The sequence below is a fragment of the Carex rostrata genome, chromosome 3, assembly GCF_964058835.1.
Source record: "Carex rostrata chromosome 3, lpCarRost1.2, whole genome shotgun sequence".
Classification (NCBI taxonomy): Eukaryota; Viridiplantae; Streptophyta; class Magnoliopsida; order Poales; family Cyperaceae; genus Carex; species Carex rostrata.
The window spans coordinates 1,883,033-1,899,971 of NC_135920.1; the positions used below are offsets into that span (position 1 = coordinate 1,883,033).

At 32.9% G+C, this 16,939-nt stretch overlaps 2 protein-coding genes across 2 annotated transcripts; one reads left to right on the forward strand and one right to left on the reverse strand.

The window, feature by feature from the left end:
• Positions 1–506: 506 nt before the first annotated feature.
• On the reverse strand, positions 507–2,925 carry LOC144551907 (putative high-affinity nitrate transporter 2.4). The gene is made up of 4 exons (XM_078300009.1): positions 2,232–2,925; positions 1,916–2,138; positions 1,442–1,804; positions 507–1,002 (listed from the first exon to the last, which is right to left on the reverse strand). The coding sequence occupies exons 1-4, from the start codon at positions 2,779–2,781 to the stop codon at positions 759–761; spliced, it is 1,380 nt and encodes a 459-aa protein (XP_078156135.1). The 5' UTR covers positions 2,782–2,925; the 3' UTR covers positions 507–758.
• A 10,658-nt stretch (positions 2,926–13,583) lies between these two features.
• On the forward strand, positions 13,584–16,323 carry LOC144551936 (11-beta-hydroxysteroid dehydrogenase 1A-like). Its single transcript, XM_078300042.1, has 6 exons — positions 13,584–13,820; positions 13,908–14,100; positions 14,360–14,445; positions 14,990–15,121; positions 15,444–15,608; positions 15,839–16,323. The coding sequence occupies exons 1-6, from the start codon at positions 13,638–13,640 to the stop codon at positions 16,127–16,129; spliced, it is 1,050 nt and encodes a 349-aa protein (XP_078156168.1). The 5' UTR covers positions 13,584–13,637; the 3' UTR covers positions 16,130–16,323.
• Positions 16,324–16,939: the final 616 nt, after the last annotated feature.

Genomic DNA, 16,939 nt, shown 5'->3' on the forward strand with positions numbered 1-16,939 from the left:
AATTATATTATATTGATCCGCTATATATACACTGTAGTTGAAATCCCACACATGACAGGGAAGCATATCCTCTGAAGTACCGCACCGTAGAAATAATTTCCAGCTGAGTCAAAAAAAATTTGTTCTTATTTGAATTAATGAGAATTCATTTTAAGATCCATACTAGATCTCATTCTAGATTCTACACAGTAAAGAACCGCACTGGATAAGATAAGTGGATATGAATTCCACATGAAAGTCAGAGTCGATTAACCATTTTCTTTTACTTTTTTTCTGTGTCTACTACTATACATCGAACCGTGTTGGCCTCTTATTTACGTGTTAATTCACTGATTTGGCTTGCTACACTTCCATCTACATATTAGTGGCCGCAGAAAATCCTGTCATGGTATCACGTAACTACAGTGAAGTACAAGGTTACTGCGTTTGCAAACAATTAGCTTTTGTCAACAACTTATGATTGACACTGGTTGACTATGGTCCATGAAAATCACAGAAGAAACATATAAAATATGATAATTAATTCTTCAATGTAAAAGATAATTGCCTTTGTACAAAGATCACAAATATTTTCATATATAATTAAATCTACAAACAGATATATGTACAATAATATGCATCTACAACTATTTGAGAACCCCTTTTCAACCTTCAAAAAAAAAAAAAAACTACTTGAGAACCCAAGTAAAAATACAGAAGAAATTAAGGGGTCTCTGCATCAATCAATATATATATATAACAGGCTATTTCCAAATTTATTACTTCAACAATACATAATCAGCTTCCACATCATAATCGACCAAAGGTGCACAAAGCATGCCCCCTAGCTGTGGGAAGTAAACAAGCATAAGAGGAAGTGTGCCTATCATTATCATAAGACCCATGAGAGAGATGCTAGTTTCCATTGACAAACTAAAAGTGCCAGAGAAGAAGAGAAGCTGCATCACGATCGCACCCATGACTCCGCCGCTTGCCGTCATGCCGGATACCACACCTAGTGCCCTGCATCAAATAACTTATAATTTAATTAAATTTGTTTATTAATTTTTAATGCAATATAGAGATCATCAGTTCGTCACCTGGTGGTCTTATTTATTCAATCAAATGTCATGTGATTGCTTAATTGGCAGTGCACAATTTTGTAATTTTGTGATTGCTTTACTGTGAAAATGACGTGTATTTGTTACTAATTGTCCACCTTTGAACATTTAAAATTCCAAAATCGTAACATCAGATCCAGGTATGCTTATAATTTCTCCTCCACCACACATTTTATGTACTTGAAGCTATTTGTGGCTGGCCTTGCACCACAATTCAAATTCATGCGTCACTGCTAGCTCCTCTCTATGCAAAAAATATGTCTAAAACCCTAATCTTGACATACTCTGATTAATACTCATATTGCTACTAATCGTTTGAAAAGGAAATTCTGATACAATACCTCCCAGAGACGAACGGCACAACACCGAATGTGAGTCCTGAAGCAGCCTGAACAAAAAATGCAAAGACAACTAACATAACGACAGTAAGCCCCAGCGATGCATCTTCGTCGCTCACCCTCCCAAGCAAGAAACACATCACCCCTCCTATAGTTTGTACTAGCCAGAGGCCCCAAAGCCGGCCTCTCATGCCGAAATTTTCCCCTAGTTCATCTGATGCCATGCCTCCTATTGGTCTCGAAACAATATTAATCACACCGAAGCATGCTGCTGCCGCTCCAGCAGCTTCCATTCCCATTTTGAACCTTTCTCTGAAGAACGTTGCTACGACGGCCTCTATCGTCAACTCCACTCCATAACAGTACCTATATATATGACATAAGGCATAAAAATGACATCATGATATAAAATTATAAATACATATATAAACCATTCTTTTTTCATTTTTATTTATCTTGACAAATTATTCGAGGTACCCATATGTCAAGGCCAGGATCCATGACCGGTAGTCTCCAATGCCTTCCTTAACAATCTCCCAGAAATTTCGGATCGATCTCTTTTGGATCTGTTTTTTCTTCCTTACAACCGAGAAGTCGCCTTGCGGAAAGTCCTGTGCAAAATAAAGCGCAGCAAGAGCCGTTGCAATTTGAAGCCCGGCAGGCAGGAGAAAGACAACTCGACCAGCCATGTTATCCATCACTACACAAAAAGATATATATAAACGTTAAAGAATGATATGGTTTAAATTGTTTCCATCCAAAATATATATTTATATACACTTAATTAACAAACCTCCAATATGGAGGAGGAATGAGTAAGCAAGGGGCATGACGACCTGTGCAACTCCACTGCCCATATTAGCCCAGCCGGCAGCAACCGCGTTAGCTAAGCCGACAACAGAGGGAGAAAACATGGAAGTCATCCAGTACTGATTGGCCACAAAGTTGCCAAGGGACAAGCCAGACATGAACCGAAGAAGGATCAATCCGTTGTGAGAGGCAGAAGCACCGAGTAAAGCTAACACTATCGACATCACACCTGTTACCAGTGATAGAATTGCAGTTGCAAGCCGTGGCCCGAGAAGATCGCAGAGGGGGCCCATGACAAGGCGAACGAGGAAAGTAGCTGACAAAGAGACGACACCAGATGTTACGCCAGTTGATGGATTTGCGCCTAGCACAGGAAGGAGTGGCGGAACCGAGAAAGCAGAGAAGAAACATGAAAAGAGAGATAGCCAAGCCAAGTGGAAGGCGCGCATGTGCGGTACTGCAAAGGAGAGAGGCCGGAGTTCCATTGCACGCTCCTCCGAGTCGACCGGCATGATCGGATCCTGGTCAATCATGGTGTTAAACTTTCTTAATTTGACCGTGCCTTCTAAGTTCAAACTTGTTGTCGTGTGTTAGCTGCACTACACATACATGATTTTGTACATACTAATTATTAGGTAGGATATATTAGTGGCCATGATGCTTCATTAGAGAGGAGGCGCATAAAAGGTGCCTCCAAGCTTCGTGCGTGGCGAATGGTGTTGGAGGTGTTATATATATAGGGTTGGCTCTTTTGGGGTTTGAAAGGGTTTTCCAGGATCTTCTGCGGCTCTAGCTAGACAGGTCCTGTAGCTAAGATGTTAACAGGTGATTAATTATCAGTAATATAAGTATATATGTGGACAAAATGTTGGATTTTATTTGTAATATTAATATGTGTGTGATAGTTTTTTCAAACACCTCAGAAATGTCTTAGTAATATATCAATCTGATGACCATCGATCTTTTATAAATTTAAAACCGACTAGCTACTAGTATGACCAACTATATATAATCGTCAAATCAAGATCAACCACATGATTCATAATGATTATATTGCATAATACAATAATAACAATATTAACAATAACAATAATAATTATTTATAATGATGATGATAACAACAACGTACACAAAAATATTTACAATACCAAAATTACAGGAGCAATCAAATTAACAAAGACACAACAAATATCAATTTTAAATGGTTCGATTATACGTACATAGCAGCCGCTGCTAATTAAGATTTCCTTCAAAAGAAGATAAACATAGCTGAATTGGACTTATCATTTTAGGTTCGTTGAAAACAACATTAAATTTAGACCGAACTAAAAGTATAACATATATAGGAGAGGACAAATTTTGATGAAAAAATAATTTCATAAACATATTTAAAATAAAATGTTCACCTTTTTGTGTTTTATTTTCCTTGCTTATGTTTGAATAATTACATGACTCTCTTTTTAGTTCTCCAATTGCGTGGCATCAATATTTCTCTAATGATGTACTATGGTTTGGAGAATTGTGTGCAAAAGTAAAAATCAAGGAGGTTTGAGAGTTTTAGATCTTAAGCTTATGAATAAGGCCCTTCTGACTAAATGGTGGTATCAGTTTCTAGATAATTCTGTTTCTAGTAGATGAAAAAATATTTTACTTAGTAAATATGATACTAAAACTTCTCATTATCTTTGTTCTCCATTTTGGAGATCAATTCTAAAGGATCATGTAGTTATCAATTTAGCTTAAATAAAGAGATTGAAAATGGAAATACAACTTCTTTTTGGTTAGATAGATGGTGTAGTGAGCATGTCTTAAAACATCAATTTCCAAACCTTTTTTATATTGTTACTGATAGGTTTATTTCTGTAGCAGAGGCTTTCTCTAATTCTCATTTAAGTTTGTCTTTTCAAAGGCAAATAACTGGTATATATATAACCGAATTGATTGTCGTGTATCACAAGTTACAACATTTTACTTTGTCTTCTCATTTGGAAGATAGATTGATATGGAGATAGTCACAAGATGATCACTTCACTATTCATTATTTTTATAAATGGTTAGAGTATGGTGGTATCCCAAATTTTGAATATGATACAATTTGGAAATCTCACATCCCTTTAAAAATCAAAATCTTTATTTGGTTCGTCCGACGAGATAAAATTCTATCTAAGGTTAACTTGGCAAAAAAAGATTGGCCAGGAGATCTTACTTGTGCATTTTGTGACCAACATGAGAGTACTGAACATTTATTTATACATTGTTCTTATGTAAGATTGATTTGGAATTGGATTGTTACATACAATTCATTCGCCTTTGAATGTAATTCTTTAGATGATTTGTGGTTACTTGATACTTCTATTCCCTTAAAAGATAGATTACTTGTAGAATTATTAAGGGGAGCTATCTTATGAAATGTATGGTTATAAAGATATAGAGTTATTTTTAATGATGATATTACTCCCATTTTCGTTAAGTCATTAGGGTTTAAGATAATTTCTTTAGCTACTTTTTGGTGTAAGTCTAGATCTGAAAATTTATACTTGAAATTAAGTCTAATGATTCCAGTGATGTTAAGGACCTTCCAGATCAGATAATGGAGGAGGAAGATGAGTCAACCCAGGCTCTTGGAGTTGGCAACTCCCCAGGTCAAATGTCTGGAGACGAGTTGACAGATGAGGATTTATTGGATGACTAGTATTCTAGGATATGATTTGCTAGCTTAGTATTCATTTTGTTGGGAGATTAGCTTTTGATGTGATACTGTATTTTACTTATATGCTTTTATGTCTTTTAGTGTTGAATTGTTGTAAGACTTATCGTATTTGATTTTGATACCTATTTTGGGTACCAAATTAAATCAAGTATGCTTGATTTCTATGAAATCAGTGGTCATACCACTACTTTTCAAAAATGATCTACTATGGTTCCTTCTTTCTTAGTTTTGCACATCAATATTCATAGGTATAAGTACTTAAAAATAAAATATTAAAATTTGAAAAATAAGAAATTAATACTTTTATTTGTAACTTGATATGATCATAAAGTCCCCCAACCATTCCCCCGTCTACCTTCCTTTAATGGAGTAGTGGGACTCCACATATCTGCATCAACCGTTTCCAATTGTCTTCGCGTCAAATTTCCTTTAACAAAAATAGCTGACCTCATAGATATAAATACTTTAGTGCATAGTGCTTATGTATAAATACTTGCAATACTTGATATTAATACTGTCAGACACCATCCAGTGTCATATGTAAAAAAAATATGTGTAAGTATAGATATAAACATTTGCACGACAAGTTAAAAATATTTGCGTGGCGACAGGCCTGAAAGTTATTTATCATGGATCTCATTTGAAAGATAAAATTGTGTATAAAATGTTCATTGTTTTAGATTTGTAAAATTCATCACAAATCGTCAAAAATATAAACGAGATTGAACAGAGAGAAAAAAAATCCACCTCTAAGAATGTATGATGCCCCCCCCTCCCAATTATATATATATATACTAGTATCGTGCTCGTGCGTTGCAACGGAGATATATTATAAGATTGAATATTAAGATTAAACAAGGCAAATAATAAATAACAATAAAATAAACAACAACAAATGAATGCTTGAATCGAAGCACATTCTTTGTATGTCAGTGCATATAGAATTATTTACTACACAAATAAAAAAATATATACTAAATTCGAAGTTGAATAGGAACTAATATGCCCATACGTTATGGAAACATATTATAAAATAATAAACGAATGAAAAAATAGACAAATTAGATGTGACCAGTACATTGTTAAAACCATCAGATCTCATACCTGTGCGTACTGGTTCGTGAAAATCAATCGATGAACCCTGCCTTCTATTTCGTGAGATGCGTCAGACAAATCCAAATATAGATATACTGATTTAGTTAATACTCTTTTTCCCTGAGCGGATTCTAGAATATAGAATCTAACCTTTCTGATATTGTCATCTCTAGATCAATGAAAACACCACTACATATGAACATAATATCTTTTGTATCTATATACAAAAGAATACAACAGTTCCTTTTAAACAAAACAATTGTTGAAAAACAAGCACCACCACAGGGTAGGTGGAAAATCTAAGTTTTATATTTTAAAATAAAATTGTATTTTTTGCTGACCTGAATGTTGCCACCGCGAGGATGTTTCCTTGCATCCTTCTCCAATACATTAACTATCTACAAATAAATATAAATTCAACTTATCTACTAAATAGGTAAACAAAGATTTTGAAGCTGTCATACAAATTTGTAAAATTTTATGATAAGCTGATGATTAAATGAAGCAACTAACTGTGCCCTTCACTCATTTTAAGTAGAGCTTGTTCAACACCCTCTCCAGATACATCTCTACTTATGTTAAGGCTCTCTACCTATATATAACATACCTTTTTACAAAAATTAAAGAATAATGAAATAAAAAATAAAAAAAACTACAAAGCTGCTTATATTGTAAGAGAGTAAAAAAAGACACATAAAGATAGGCACCTTCTTTGTAATTTTATCAACTTCAACAATGTAAACATATAATAAGAAACTGGGTAGCTATCAAAAAAGATGGAATTTATTTATCAAACCTTAGGGATTTTTTTCGAAGCCCAAATCAAAATGAATCAGAAAATGTATTGTTTAGAATTTCGCATTTTCACAAATAACTTTTTGGACATTATACATCACAATTTCGCAAAGGAGGTGAGGATCACAGAAACGGGGAGGAGAGGAGAGGAAGAAAGAGATAGCAAACCTGTTTGGGGAGTGGAAATTTTTCCATTCTTGATTTTTTCTATTTTGTCGTGGGAATTTGTATAGAAACAACCAAGGAGATATCTCCATTTAAGGAAAAAAATATCGATTTTCATTTTGCTAAATTGAATAAGGAGAATAAGGAAACATATCTCTATTGTCTGCACAATTCAGTGTAGGAAAAATATGGAAACATATTTCACGCATAAATATTACTAAAAATACTGAATCAACTCAAATTTAATTGTAACATATAGTGTGGTTGTACGTGCGACGAATCTTTTTTTAACTAAATTTAAACTTCTATACATAAAAGAGATGCATTTAATCAAAATATGATAGATTATGTGATGGAGGGTTGATATTAAATCTAAAATTTTATCTTTCAATCGTAGCCGTTGACGGATCAGGACATCAACGTGCATAATATAAGAAATGGATATATATATATATTTATGGTATGGGTTTTTTTGGTTGAAAAAATAATTATTTACATAAAAACTATTCATCTCATTGGTATATATATTTCCATGCATAGGGTTATATAGCTGAGAATGTCAATATTAGTACTTTTAAAAAAAGAAAAAAAATATATAGTGCTAAAGTTTTGTAGTCTCCCAGATAGTCATGATTCTCCATACAGTTATGATGTAAGGACAATTAAGAGATTTTAGTGCGGAATTGTTATCATGATCCCAAATGTTTTGAGCAACTTTCTTTCTTTTAAAATATATTACAAAATCCTTGTAACTAATCAAATACGGATAATCCTTATTTTTCCTCACAATATTTAAAATAAAATAAGTACTTGAATTAAACAAATTCTTTATTAATACAGATACCAACTAATTAAATGAAGTATTCTTGTATAATTTCATGGCTCGTATAACATGATGTGATGGTACTTTTAATTTGAACACTTGATCAAGTATGATTTTCGGTTTATATTTTGTGTGAAAAGAATACAGTTGTTATTATTTACAGCCGTAGTTTTAACATATTTTTTTAAAATTAGTATTGTGTCTGTGCGTTACAACGAGTCGGAACATATTACAAAAGAACAACAAAATTTTATACAAATGACATATTTTTTAAACAATTTAAACTAAATGGTAAATAACATTACTTAAATGATATCTACACGCAAATAACATATATTATTTTTTTTTATCTTTTTAACATATTTTTATAAAAAGAATCTCAAATAAAATAACATATTAAATGACAAATAATATTTTTTAAATGATATAAAAAATAGAGAAAAAAAATGAAGACATGACCAATTAATTATCAATAGTAGAGATCCACTTATACTGTTTTTGGTGACACCTGATTACATCTTACATTTTCAAAGTTTTCAAATTCCAAATAGTCAATCCAAATTGTTCAACATGATGAATATATTGAAATGTGCTTGCAGATCAAATTTTACATTTTTTTGAATTTTTTTTTACTATATATTAAGTATTTTACAAAATCGTTGTTTTCAAACTATTCAATTAGTATGACATGTTTATATATATATATGAAATTTAGTTGTTATTATAAACTAAATTTAGTGATTTTGTGTTGAAATGTTTGATTTTTTTTTTCAAATAATATGTTATTAGTATATGAAAAGGCTTAATTTTCGAATTTGTTTTTTCATTAAAATAAATGTGTTACTTAAAGCATCTACATCCCTGAAACTATTAGAGTTTCTAATCTGACGTGGCAGTTTCTAATCCAATTTCAGGGATGTGGGAGAGTTTCTTATTTAGAAACTATGCAGGAAAGTTTCTTATTAAGAAACTGTTTATAAGCTCTATGTTGGCCAAATGATTGGCTCAAATTGTTTTTCCTTTTTAATTTGTTGCTGACGTGGCTTAATAGAAACTCTAAAATGAGTTTCAGAGATGTGAGAATTAGAAACTTTAAAAATAATAAGCATAAATTATATACACATATGATCTAGATTTTATCATAAAATAACCTCAAATATCTTGTATTTTTAATATAAAGTGATTAAAATACACCTGGAATCAAGTTACTGCGGTTATTTGGCTTTTCATTGCATGAAATGATGAAAAATGGCGAGAATACTTCTCAGTGTGGATCAACCACACGCACTGCGGATCAGTGCAGCCGCACTGGGTACTTAGCCGCATTTCCAACATCCAAGCGCTGTGCAGGAATTTTTCCCGAGCCTAGTGCGGACGCAGTTCCACCCGCAGTGCGGATGAGCCCAGCCGCACTCAATACTTGGCCGATCAGAAACTTCAGAAAAGCAGTATCCACACGCAGTGTGGGTCATCCATCCGCAGTTCCACCCGCACTCAGAAAATTCACAGAAGTTAAATAAGGAAACTTAGCCTTAGTGCGGGTGAGATCACACGCAGTGCGGATGAGGCCATCTGCACTGGACCCGCAGAAAGCCAAAATTGCACGTTTCGACAGTTTTTCTATTTTTGGCGCAACCTGGACGCGTTTTGACAGCCAAACTTGGACAAGGCATCTTGGGAAACAATCCAAATATAGCACCCACTCACCCCACAACTATGTTTCTTGATTGTGCATAGTCTTTGGCTATAAAAGAGGAGGTTCATTCTCATTCAAGGGATCCAATTCATTATCTCATTCTCTCTCTCCACATACACAATACTTAGCGATAAATTCTGAAGTAAGGAAAGCTTTCAAGCAAGGAGAAGAAGGGTTTCCTGAGCAAGATTTGGCAAGATAGAGGTTTTTGATCTGTTAAAGGGTGTAATTATTTCTTTTATTTCATTTATTCTTACTTTGCCAACTTTTTGTAATGGATCCCTCTAAGAGAGAGTAGTTGTTCTCTCTCTAGGGGTTTAGGTCAATGCATGAACTTATTTAATTCTATTTTATTCGGTTATTTGTTTTTATTATGATTGTTTTATGGGATTTGATTGTTAATTTCTGTGATTTAATTATTTGTGTTAATTACATAGTTATTACTTGAATTGTAGTATCCCGTTTTGGATTCGAAAGAACCAAAATTGATTGTGATCAATAGGATAGTACTAAATTATGAATACAAATACTCTAGATTTAGATTAAGATTGTAACCAATTTAATCTAAGCCGGAACTATATAAATTAAGGTTAGGGACTTGGTGAAGAACCTAACCGTGAAGTCAAACCCTAATTAGGACATCTCAAATCGAATCGGGTATTGGTATCATGAACTTAATTGAGAAGTACCAATATTTGAGGAGATGAGAGACTAACAAGAGCTTATGGTCTAGGTAGCTAGGGTAAGGGATCTAATCGAGAAGTTCGAATTACCTAGGCACGTTATTAATTTACGAAAGTGACCCTTAATAACATATTAGGTTAGAAACCTCGTCAAATCATACATGAATTCAAACAAATACTGAATAAATAGAGTTAGCAAGGGATTGTAGACCAAAGACCCCTAGATCTCTAAATCTTGAAAGCAAACCAATTCTTTTATTTTACTTTTATTTACAATTATTGTTTCAAACTCCTTTCTTTTGGGTATTGAACCCAACCTTAGGAATCGTTAGAATAACCCCCCCCCCCCCCCCCCCCCCCCCCCATTTACTTTATTGCACTTTACTTTCTTCCTTTTCTGAAATTTATTATTTAAAGTTTAAGCATAGTATTTACCATACTCCTTGTGGTTCGATACCCGATAATATACTACACAGTATGATTGTATACTTGCAATCTGAGTCGAAAGTGTATTTGAGGATAAAACTTTTTACCATCCCTTTTGGATGTAACAAAAGACCATAATTTCTAAAAAGTAGTTAACAGCTATTTAGAAATTCTTTTGAGTTTTAGGGATGTAGATGCTCTTATACATGCAAAGTGTGTATATGTCGTGAAGAAGTAATAAGCGTAGTGTCATGTTATAATAATATAATTAAGTTCAATTAAGTTTATTGATAAGTTCAACGAGTTAAATAAATTATAAATATATAGACATAATTTTAATGAAAACAACTGATTTATTGCATAATTCTGATTAATTAAGTCGCATGCTGAGTAATCGCTTAACGGTACTCCGTTTGTTCAACAAACACACACCATTATTTACAACACTGACTGTGACATGTTCTGAGTCCTGCCGACATGTTAATATGTGCCTGCCTGGTTACAGAGAACCCGGGAATTTCTTCGTTATTGTCTCTCAATCAATTTCTATTATTGTCAATCTTTTCAGCTTATTTCGATTACTTTATGGTGATGCTGACTCACATAAATAGTTTTTTTTTTTGTATCTTTTCAGTATAAGCAAGGCTACGTTGCTATGGGGTTGCATTGAGGGCCTCTATACAACGGTTCAATATTTGAGTTTTTAAAATTCTAACGGTTGATCCGAACCGTTCAACATGATCTCCATATGAATATGTACTTGCAAACTAAATTTTATATTTTTTTTTACTATTTTTTTTAGATATTTAGAAAATTAAATATCTAAATAGTGCAGAATTTTTTAGATCAAGTGATTTTCTAAAAAAAAATAGTAAAAAGATTCTAAAAAATATAAAATTTGGTTTGCAAGTACATATTCATATGAAGATCATGTTGAACAGTTCAGATCGACCGTTAAAATTTTAAAAACTTAAATATTAAGCCATTGCATAAAAGCTCTCTATGCAACCCATGGCACCGTAGGCTTACTCTATATATATATATAAACTCTGGAACGTTTTGGCATACTTTCAAATGAATTAAAATTTTATTAATTAAATATTGACATTCTTGCTTTGGATAGATAACTAATTAAATCTTTAAATCAGTTAATATTTGGTATAAAATTATCTAATTAATGGACTGTGTGTGTGGGTCATGGGTCTATCTATATGAATCTTATAATATTATGAATAATATTAAGTAAACGTACTATCTTCATTCTTATATTAAATACGTAGATGTTTTGATCTGCTAACGGCCTTAATTGAAAGATAAAATTTCAAATTGAATATCAATCTTATGATAAATTTTTTTGATTTTATGCATCCTTTTTTTATGTATTTTTACGTACAGAAGTCTATATTTATTTAAACACATACTCACCACACGTACCCTTCACATGCAAATTATATCATCTTTCTGATTGATTATGATTTCTTTTCTATATATTAAATATCATTTGAGGAATTTTTGAATGGCTTGATAATTGAGGAGGGATCCACTTACACCTTTTTTTGTGACACCGGATTACACCCAACATTTTCACAGTCCAAATAGTCAATCCAAACCGTTCAACATGATGGATATATTAAAATGTGCTTGCAAATCATTTTACATTTTTTTTGAATTTTTTTACTATTTATTAAGTATTTTACAAAATCGTTGTTTTCAAACCATTGAATTTTTGTACCCATCTTAATAAATGGTAAAAAAATTTAAAAAAAATGTAAAATTTGATCTGCAAGCACATTTTAATATATCCATCATGTTGAACAATTTGGATCGACTGTTTGGAATTTGAAAACTTTGAAAATGTAAGGTGTAATCGAGTGTCACCAAAAATGGTGTAAGTGGATTCATACTCTTGAATAAATTACATCCGTAAGTAAGAAAAATATATGTTATATAAAAAACAGAAAAATTAATCAATTTCAAAGTAAGTAAGAAGAAAAAAAATATATAAAAATATTGGATGTATATTCAAGCACAAATAAAATTACAATGCATGATTTATGAAAGTTATTATCACACAGTTACAAAAAAAAATGAAAATAAATATACACTGAAATAAACGAAAATAAACAGGAATAAATGGATAATTGAATGGGAATAAAAGGAATAATCGGCCGATTAATCGGAAAAATCCGTTAACTGACCTTCAATTAGTGTATTTGTAACGGTTTAATCATTGTTAACGATTAAACTGACATTTAATCGGCCATTAAAATCATTTTTTTACAACACTGGTCACAACAAGGCAACAGAATTTCTTGGTCAAGAACCCCCTCGTAAGTAGCAGGCGTTCATCGTGTTCGATTTGATTGATTTTAAATTGAATTGAAAAAGTTTGAATTAAATGATTTAGTTTTTTCAGTTAAATGAATCAATTTGATTTGTTTTTAAAACCAATTTAATTGTTTGATTTGATTCGTTTTAAAAAACTTAAATGAACCGATGAAAAGATGAGTATAATTATTTTGATTCTATACAAAATTAACTATGAACATTTATTTATTTTCTACTATAAAAATTTGCTAAATCTGTGAATTATGTGTAGTAAAATGAATATTTTTTAATATTTATAAAAAGTTTCGAAAGATTAACAAAAATTGTTAATTTTTTTTTATTTTAATTTATATGAACAAACTGAAATTTAATTTATTTTATTTTAATTCATAAATTTATTTTGATTTGTTTGATTATATTCATTTTTAAAAATTAAATAAAATTTTAATTTATATTAATTGAACCGAACCGATTAACACACACACATTCATAAGTAGTGAAGCCAAACTCGTGTGTGTGTGTGTGTGTGTATACACTTAAATAAGCGACACGTGTAATTCTAGTGGTTACGTGTCTCCGTGGCCTTACTATACTATACCACCCCCTTTTTCTCTCAGACATGCATCGATCGTCGATCGTTTGTGGATTAGTAGGAAGGAGAAGAATTAATGGCGGTGATTAACAATATTATGGACATAGTGGCACCTCCGGTTGCTCTCATAACCCTCTTCTTCTTCCTCCCTCCCTTCTGCCTCTACAAATTTACCCACTATATTCTCTACTCTCTCTTCCCCGAAAACATGACCAACAAGGTTGTTCTTATCACTGGCGCCTCCTCTGGCCTCGGCGAGGTCTCTCTCTCTCTCTCTCTCTCTCCCTTAGACACATGCAAATGTTTAGGATTCTTATAGCTAATGAGATGTTCTACATATATACAGCACTTAGCATATGAGTATGCAAAAAGAGGAGCTATTTTGGTGCTTGTAGCAAGGAGAGTCAAGAGCCTCAATGAGGTAGCAATGAGGTGCCGAGAAATTGGCTCTCCAAGCGTTCTAGTTGTGCCTTCTGATGTATCCAAGCCAGATGATTGCCAGAGGTTCATTGACACAACAATTGCTAACTTTGGCCGTTGTAAGTTCAATGGTGTTTATTAAATTTGTTTCTACTTTCTACTGTTTAACACCATTTTAAAGTGCCTGAGAAAATTAATTCTTGTTTCTCTTTTGAAACATATATATACATGGTGCATCATAATGCACTTATTTTGGTTGGTCAAGGATCTCTTAATTAAAATGCACCATTTGGTATAGTAAATGAGTAGACCATTTGGTGCCCTCAAGTAAATAAGGGCATTTTGATTTATTTACTTATTTAAATTTCATGCAAGTAGTGGATCATTTGGTGAACAACGCCGGAATTGAGAGAATTTGCTTAGTTGAAGAAATCACAGACATGACTAATCTCAAAGCAGTAATGGTATTTTTTTTTTCTTTATTGGGGCATATAACAGGTTTTTCATTAAAAATGTCCAAATCTAACAGGTCTAAATTATGGAGTTTCAATATATTTTGTAAAACTATGTTCACAAGGGAGGTGTGTAAGAATCTCAGTCATCACATACCTACCATTACCATTCCCCAAGTCAGAATTTTTTTTTTTTTTTGGAAGAGAGTTTTTAGATCCTAAACTGAACTAAATAATTTCAGAGTTGCTACAGTGTAAAAACTACAGGAAGGAAAGAGCCAAAAAATGCCAGCAAATCCTCTCCTCATGTGCCCTTTTTTCATGCTTTTTCCTCCTCTAGAGATACCGGTTCCAGTGCTGTAGTTCAATAATGGTATCACCGAGTCAAAAAATCGAGACTCAATTTAACCCAAAAGTAACCAGTTTTGACCTCAGTTCATGAATAAAATAATCTTCAGGTGTATAATGAGAAAATTGGCAAAGCTACGGGAAATCTGGAACTTTCAACGGGAACAAAACATAAAACATAAACTCAACTTCCTTATATTTTTTGTAGGATGTTAACTTTTGGGGATCGGTATATCCCACATATTATGCAATTCCTCATCTTAAGGAAAGCAGGGGTCGGATTGTCGTGATGTCATCCATAGCCGGCTACACATTTATTCCAAGAATGACCTTCTATTCTGTAAGCATTTTAATTTACACAGACTGTTTTGCCAAATCAGTTTTAAATACAAATTCCAGTACAAGACTGGTACTGTTTTTGGACATGGTACAGAAGCAATTATGTGCAAAGTTGGATTGTTATTGCATATTACTTGTGTAAATTTCTAGCTGACATGCTGTTTTTATCTGTTTTTTCTTCTTTTTTCTGATTTTCCACTAATTTAGTTTGCCTTCTTTTTGAAGAAACTGTAGCCTTTCTACTGGTATGCTTTGAGAGGCATATACTTCAAAAGAGCACAAATAAGAAAGGTTTTGAGGGGTATAACTAAATTTCATTGTAGGCAAGCAAGGGAGCACTAATAAGCTTCTATGATACTTTAAGAATGGAATTTGGGAGTGAAATTGCTATAACTATCATTGCACCGGGTGTGATAGAGTCGGAAATGGCAAAAGGGAAAGTCTTCACTCCCCAAGGAAAGATGGAAGTAGACCACGAACTGAGGGATGTACGTTTCAAATTTCTCACCAATTTGTGTTTGTTTTTGCCCAGATTTCAAATATAAGTTTAAACATATTATCCATTCCATTTGCTAGAAATTGCAATGCACACCTAGTATTTAACAGAATGAGATGAATCCTTTTCTGGTAAAGTCACCAACTGGTGGCTTTAGTATGTAGTGGCAATTATAATATTCTGAGAACAAATTAACTAACTGCTCAGCTATTAAATGACCAGGCTATGCTTGGTCTAGTCCCAGTCCAGCCAGTAAAAGACTTCGCTAAGATTGTTGTTAGTCGTGTCTGTTCTGGTGCTCGATACATAATCGAGCCAAAGTGGTGGTATGGGGTCTACTTTCACCGAGTACTCCTTCCAGAAATAGTGGACTATTGGCAGAGGAAACTATACTCATTGTCACCACAAGCACCAGCAACAATCTCTCTTACCAAAAAGATGTTGGGGTATCTCCCTGTAAAGAGCCTGTTATACACACGCTCGATGCAGTCGCCTGAGATCAAGAGAGAGTAGAAAGTACTTCAGCATAATGTGTTTCAAAATGCTCAATGAGCATGTTTGGTGATGTTACTGTGTTTTTGTTACATATGCTAATAAATGTAAGTGTTTGCTTAGAAGTTCATATCCTCTTTTCTTATAATTGATCTTGCGCCAATTGGAAAACATGAAAATTGTCCTAGCAATGTGGAATACGAGAATAATATCTCGGTGCCTTCATTGTTTACTTTCCAGTTTGTTGTATTTTATTGTTTGTTCTTAAATAAAACCAATTACATAAATCATTGGCCATTGATCTTGAAGTGAGATATTGATGCAACCAGTGTAATAACCTAGTAGTAGAAAGGCGAAGTCCTTATTGTACTCGAGTCCAGTGGTCAATTTCATGTTTTTTTCTTTGGTGCTTGTTAATATTCAACTTAGATTCCTGGTTAATTTTTTTTTTTTTTTTCCTATTTAGAAGCTCTTTGTAGCAACTTGACTCCGCCGTACATCCATTGTGTATTTATTTGACTATTAGACGAAATAGACTAAAAAGATATCCAAGGGATACCGCATGGTACCGATCACCAAAATAGTTGGTTATATACAAAACGCAAGCAGAACACATACCAAACTAAACAAGATTCGGAGCAAAATTGAGTACCATCGTCCATCAACAGTTCAAACCGTTCAAACCATTTATAGCAGAAAATTGGCCAATATGTAAACCCAAGGTTCTAAATAACGATTATCACGTCATCACGGTAAAGTTAAAATAATACTAAGATATAATAAAAGCTATCTTACATATTATTTTTTCTTTAAAAAAAATATATTACATAG

What these genes read in the sequence shown, in the direction of transcription:
- LOC144551936 (XM_078300042.1), top strand. Translation starts at nt 13,638, where the DNA reads ATGGCGGTGATTAACAATATTATGGACATAGTGGCACCTCCGGTTGCT. An exon ending in CAAGAATGACCTTCTATTCT is followed by an intron (nt 15,122 to 15,443) that starts GTAAGCATTTTA and finishes ATTTCATTGTAG; the next exon opens with GCAAGCAAGGGAGCACTAAT. An exon ending in TAGACCACGAACTGAGGGAT is followed by an intron (nt 15,609 to 15,838) that starts GTACGTTTCAAA and finishes TTAAATGACCAG; the next exon opens with GCTATGCTTGGTCTAGTCCC.
- LOC144551907 (XM_078300009.1), bottom strand. Translation starts at nt 2,781, where the DNA reads ATGATTGACCAGGATCCGATCATGCCGGTCGACTCGGAGGAGCGTGCA. An exon ending in ATTCCTCCTCCATATTGGAG is followed by an intron (nt 2,139 to 2,231) that starts GTTTGTTAATTA and finishes CTTTTTGTGTAG; the next exon opens with TGATGGATAACATGGCTGGT. An exon ending in ATCCTGGCCTTGACATATGG is followed by an intron (nt 1,805 to 1,915) that starts GTACCTCGAATA and finishes TCATATATATAG; the next exon opens with GTACTGTTATGGAGTGGAGT.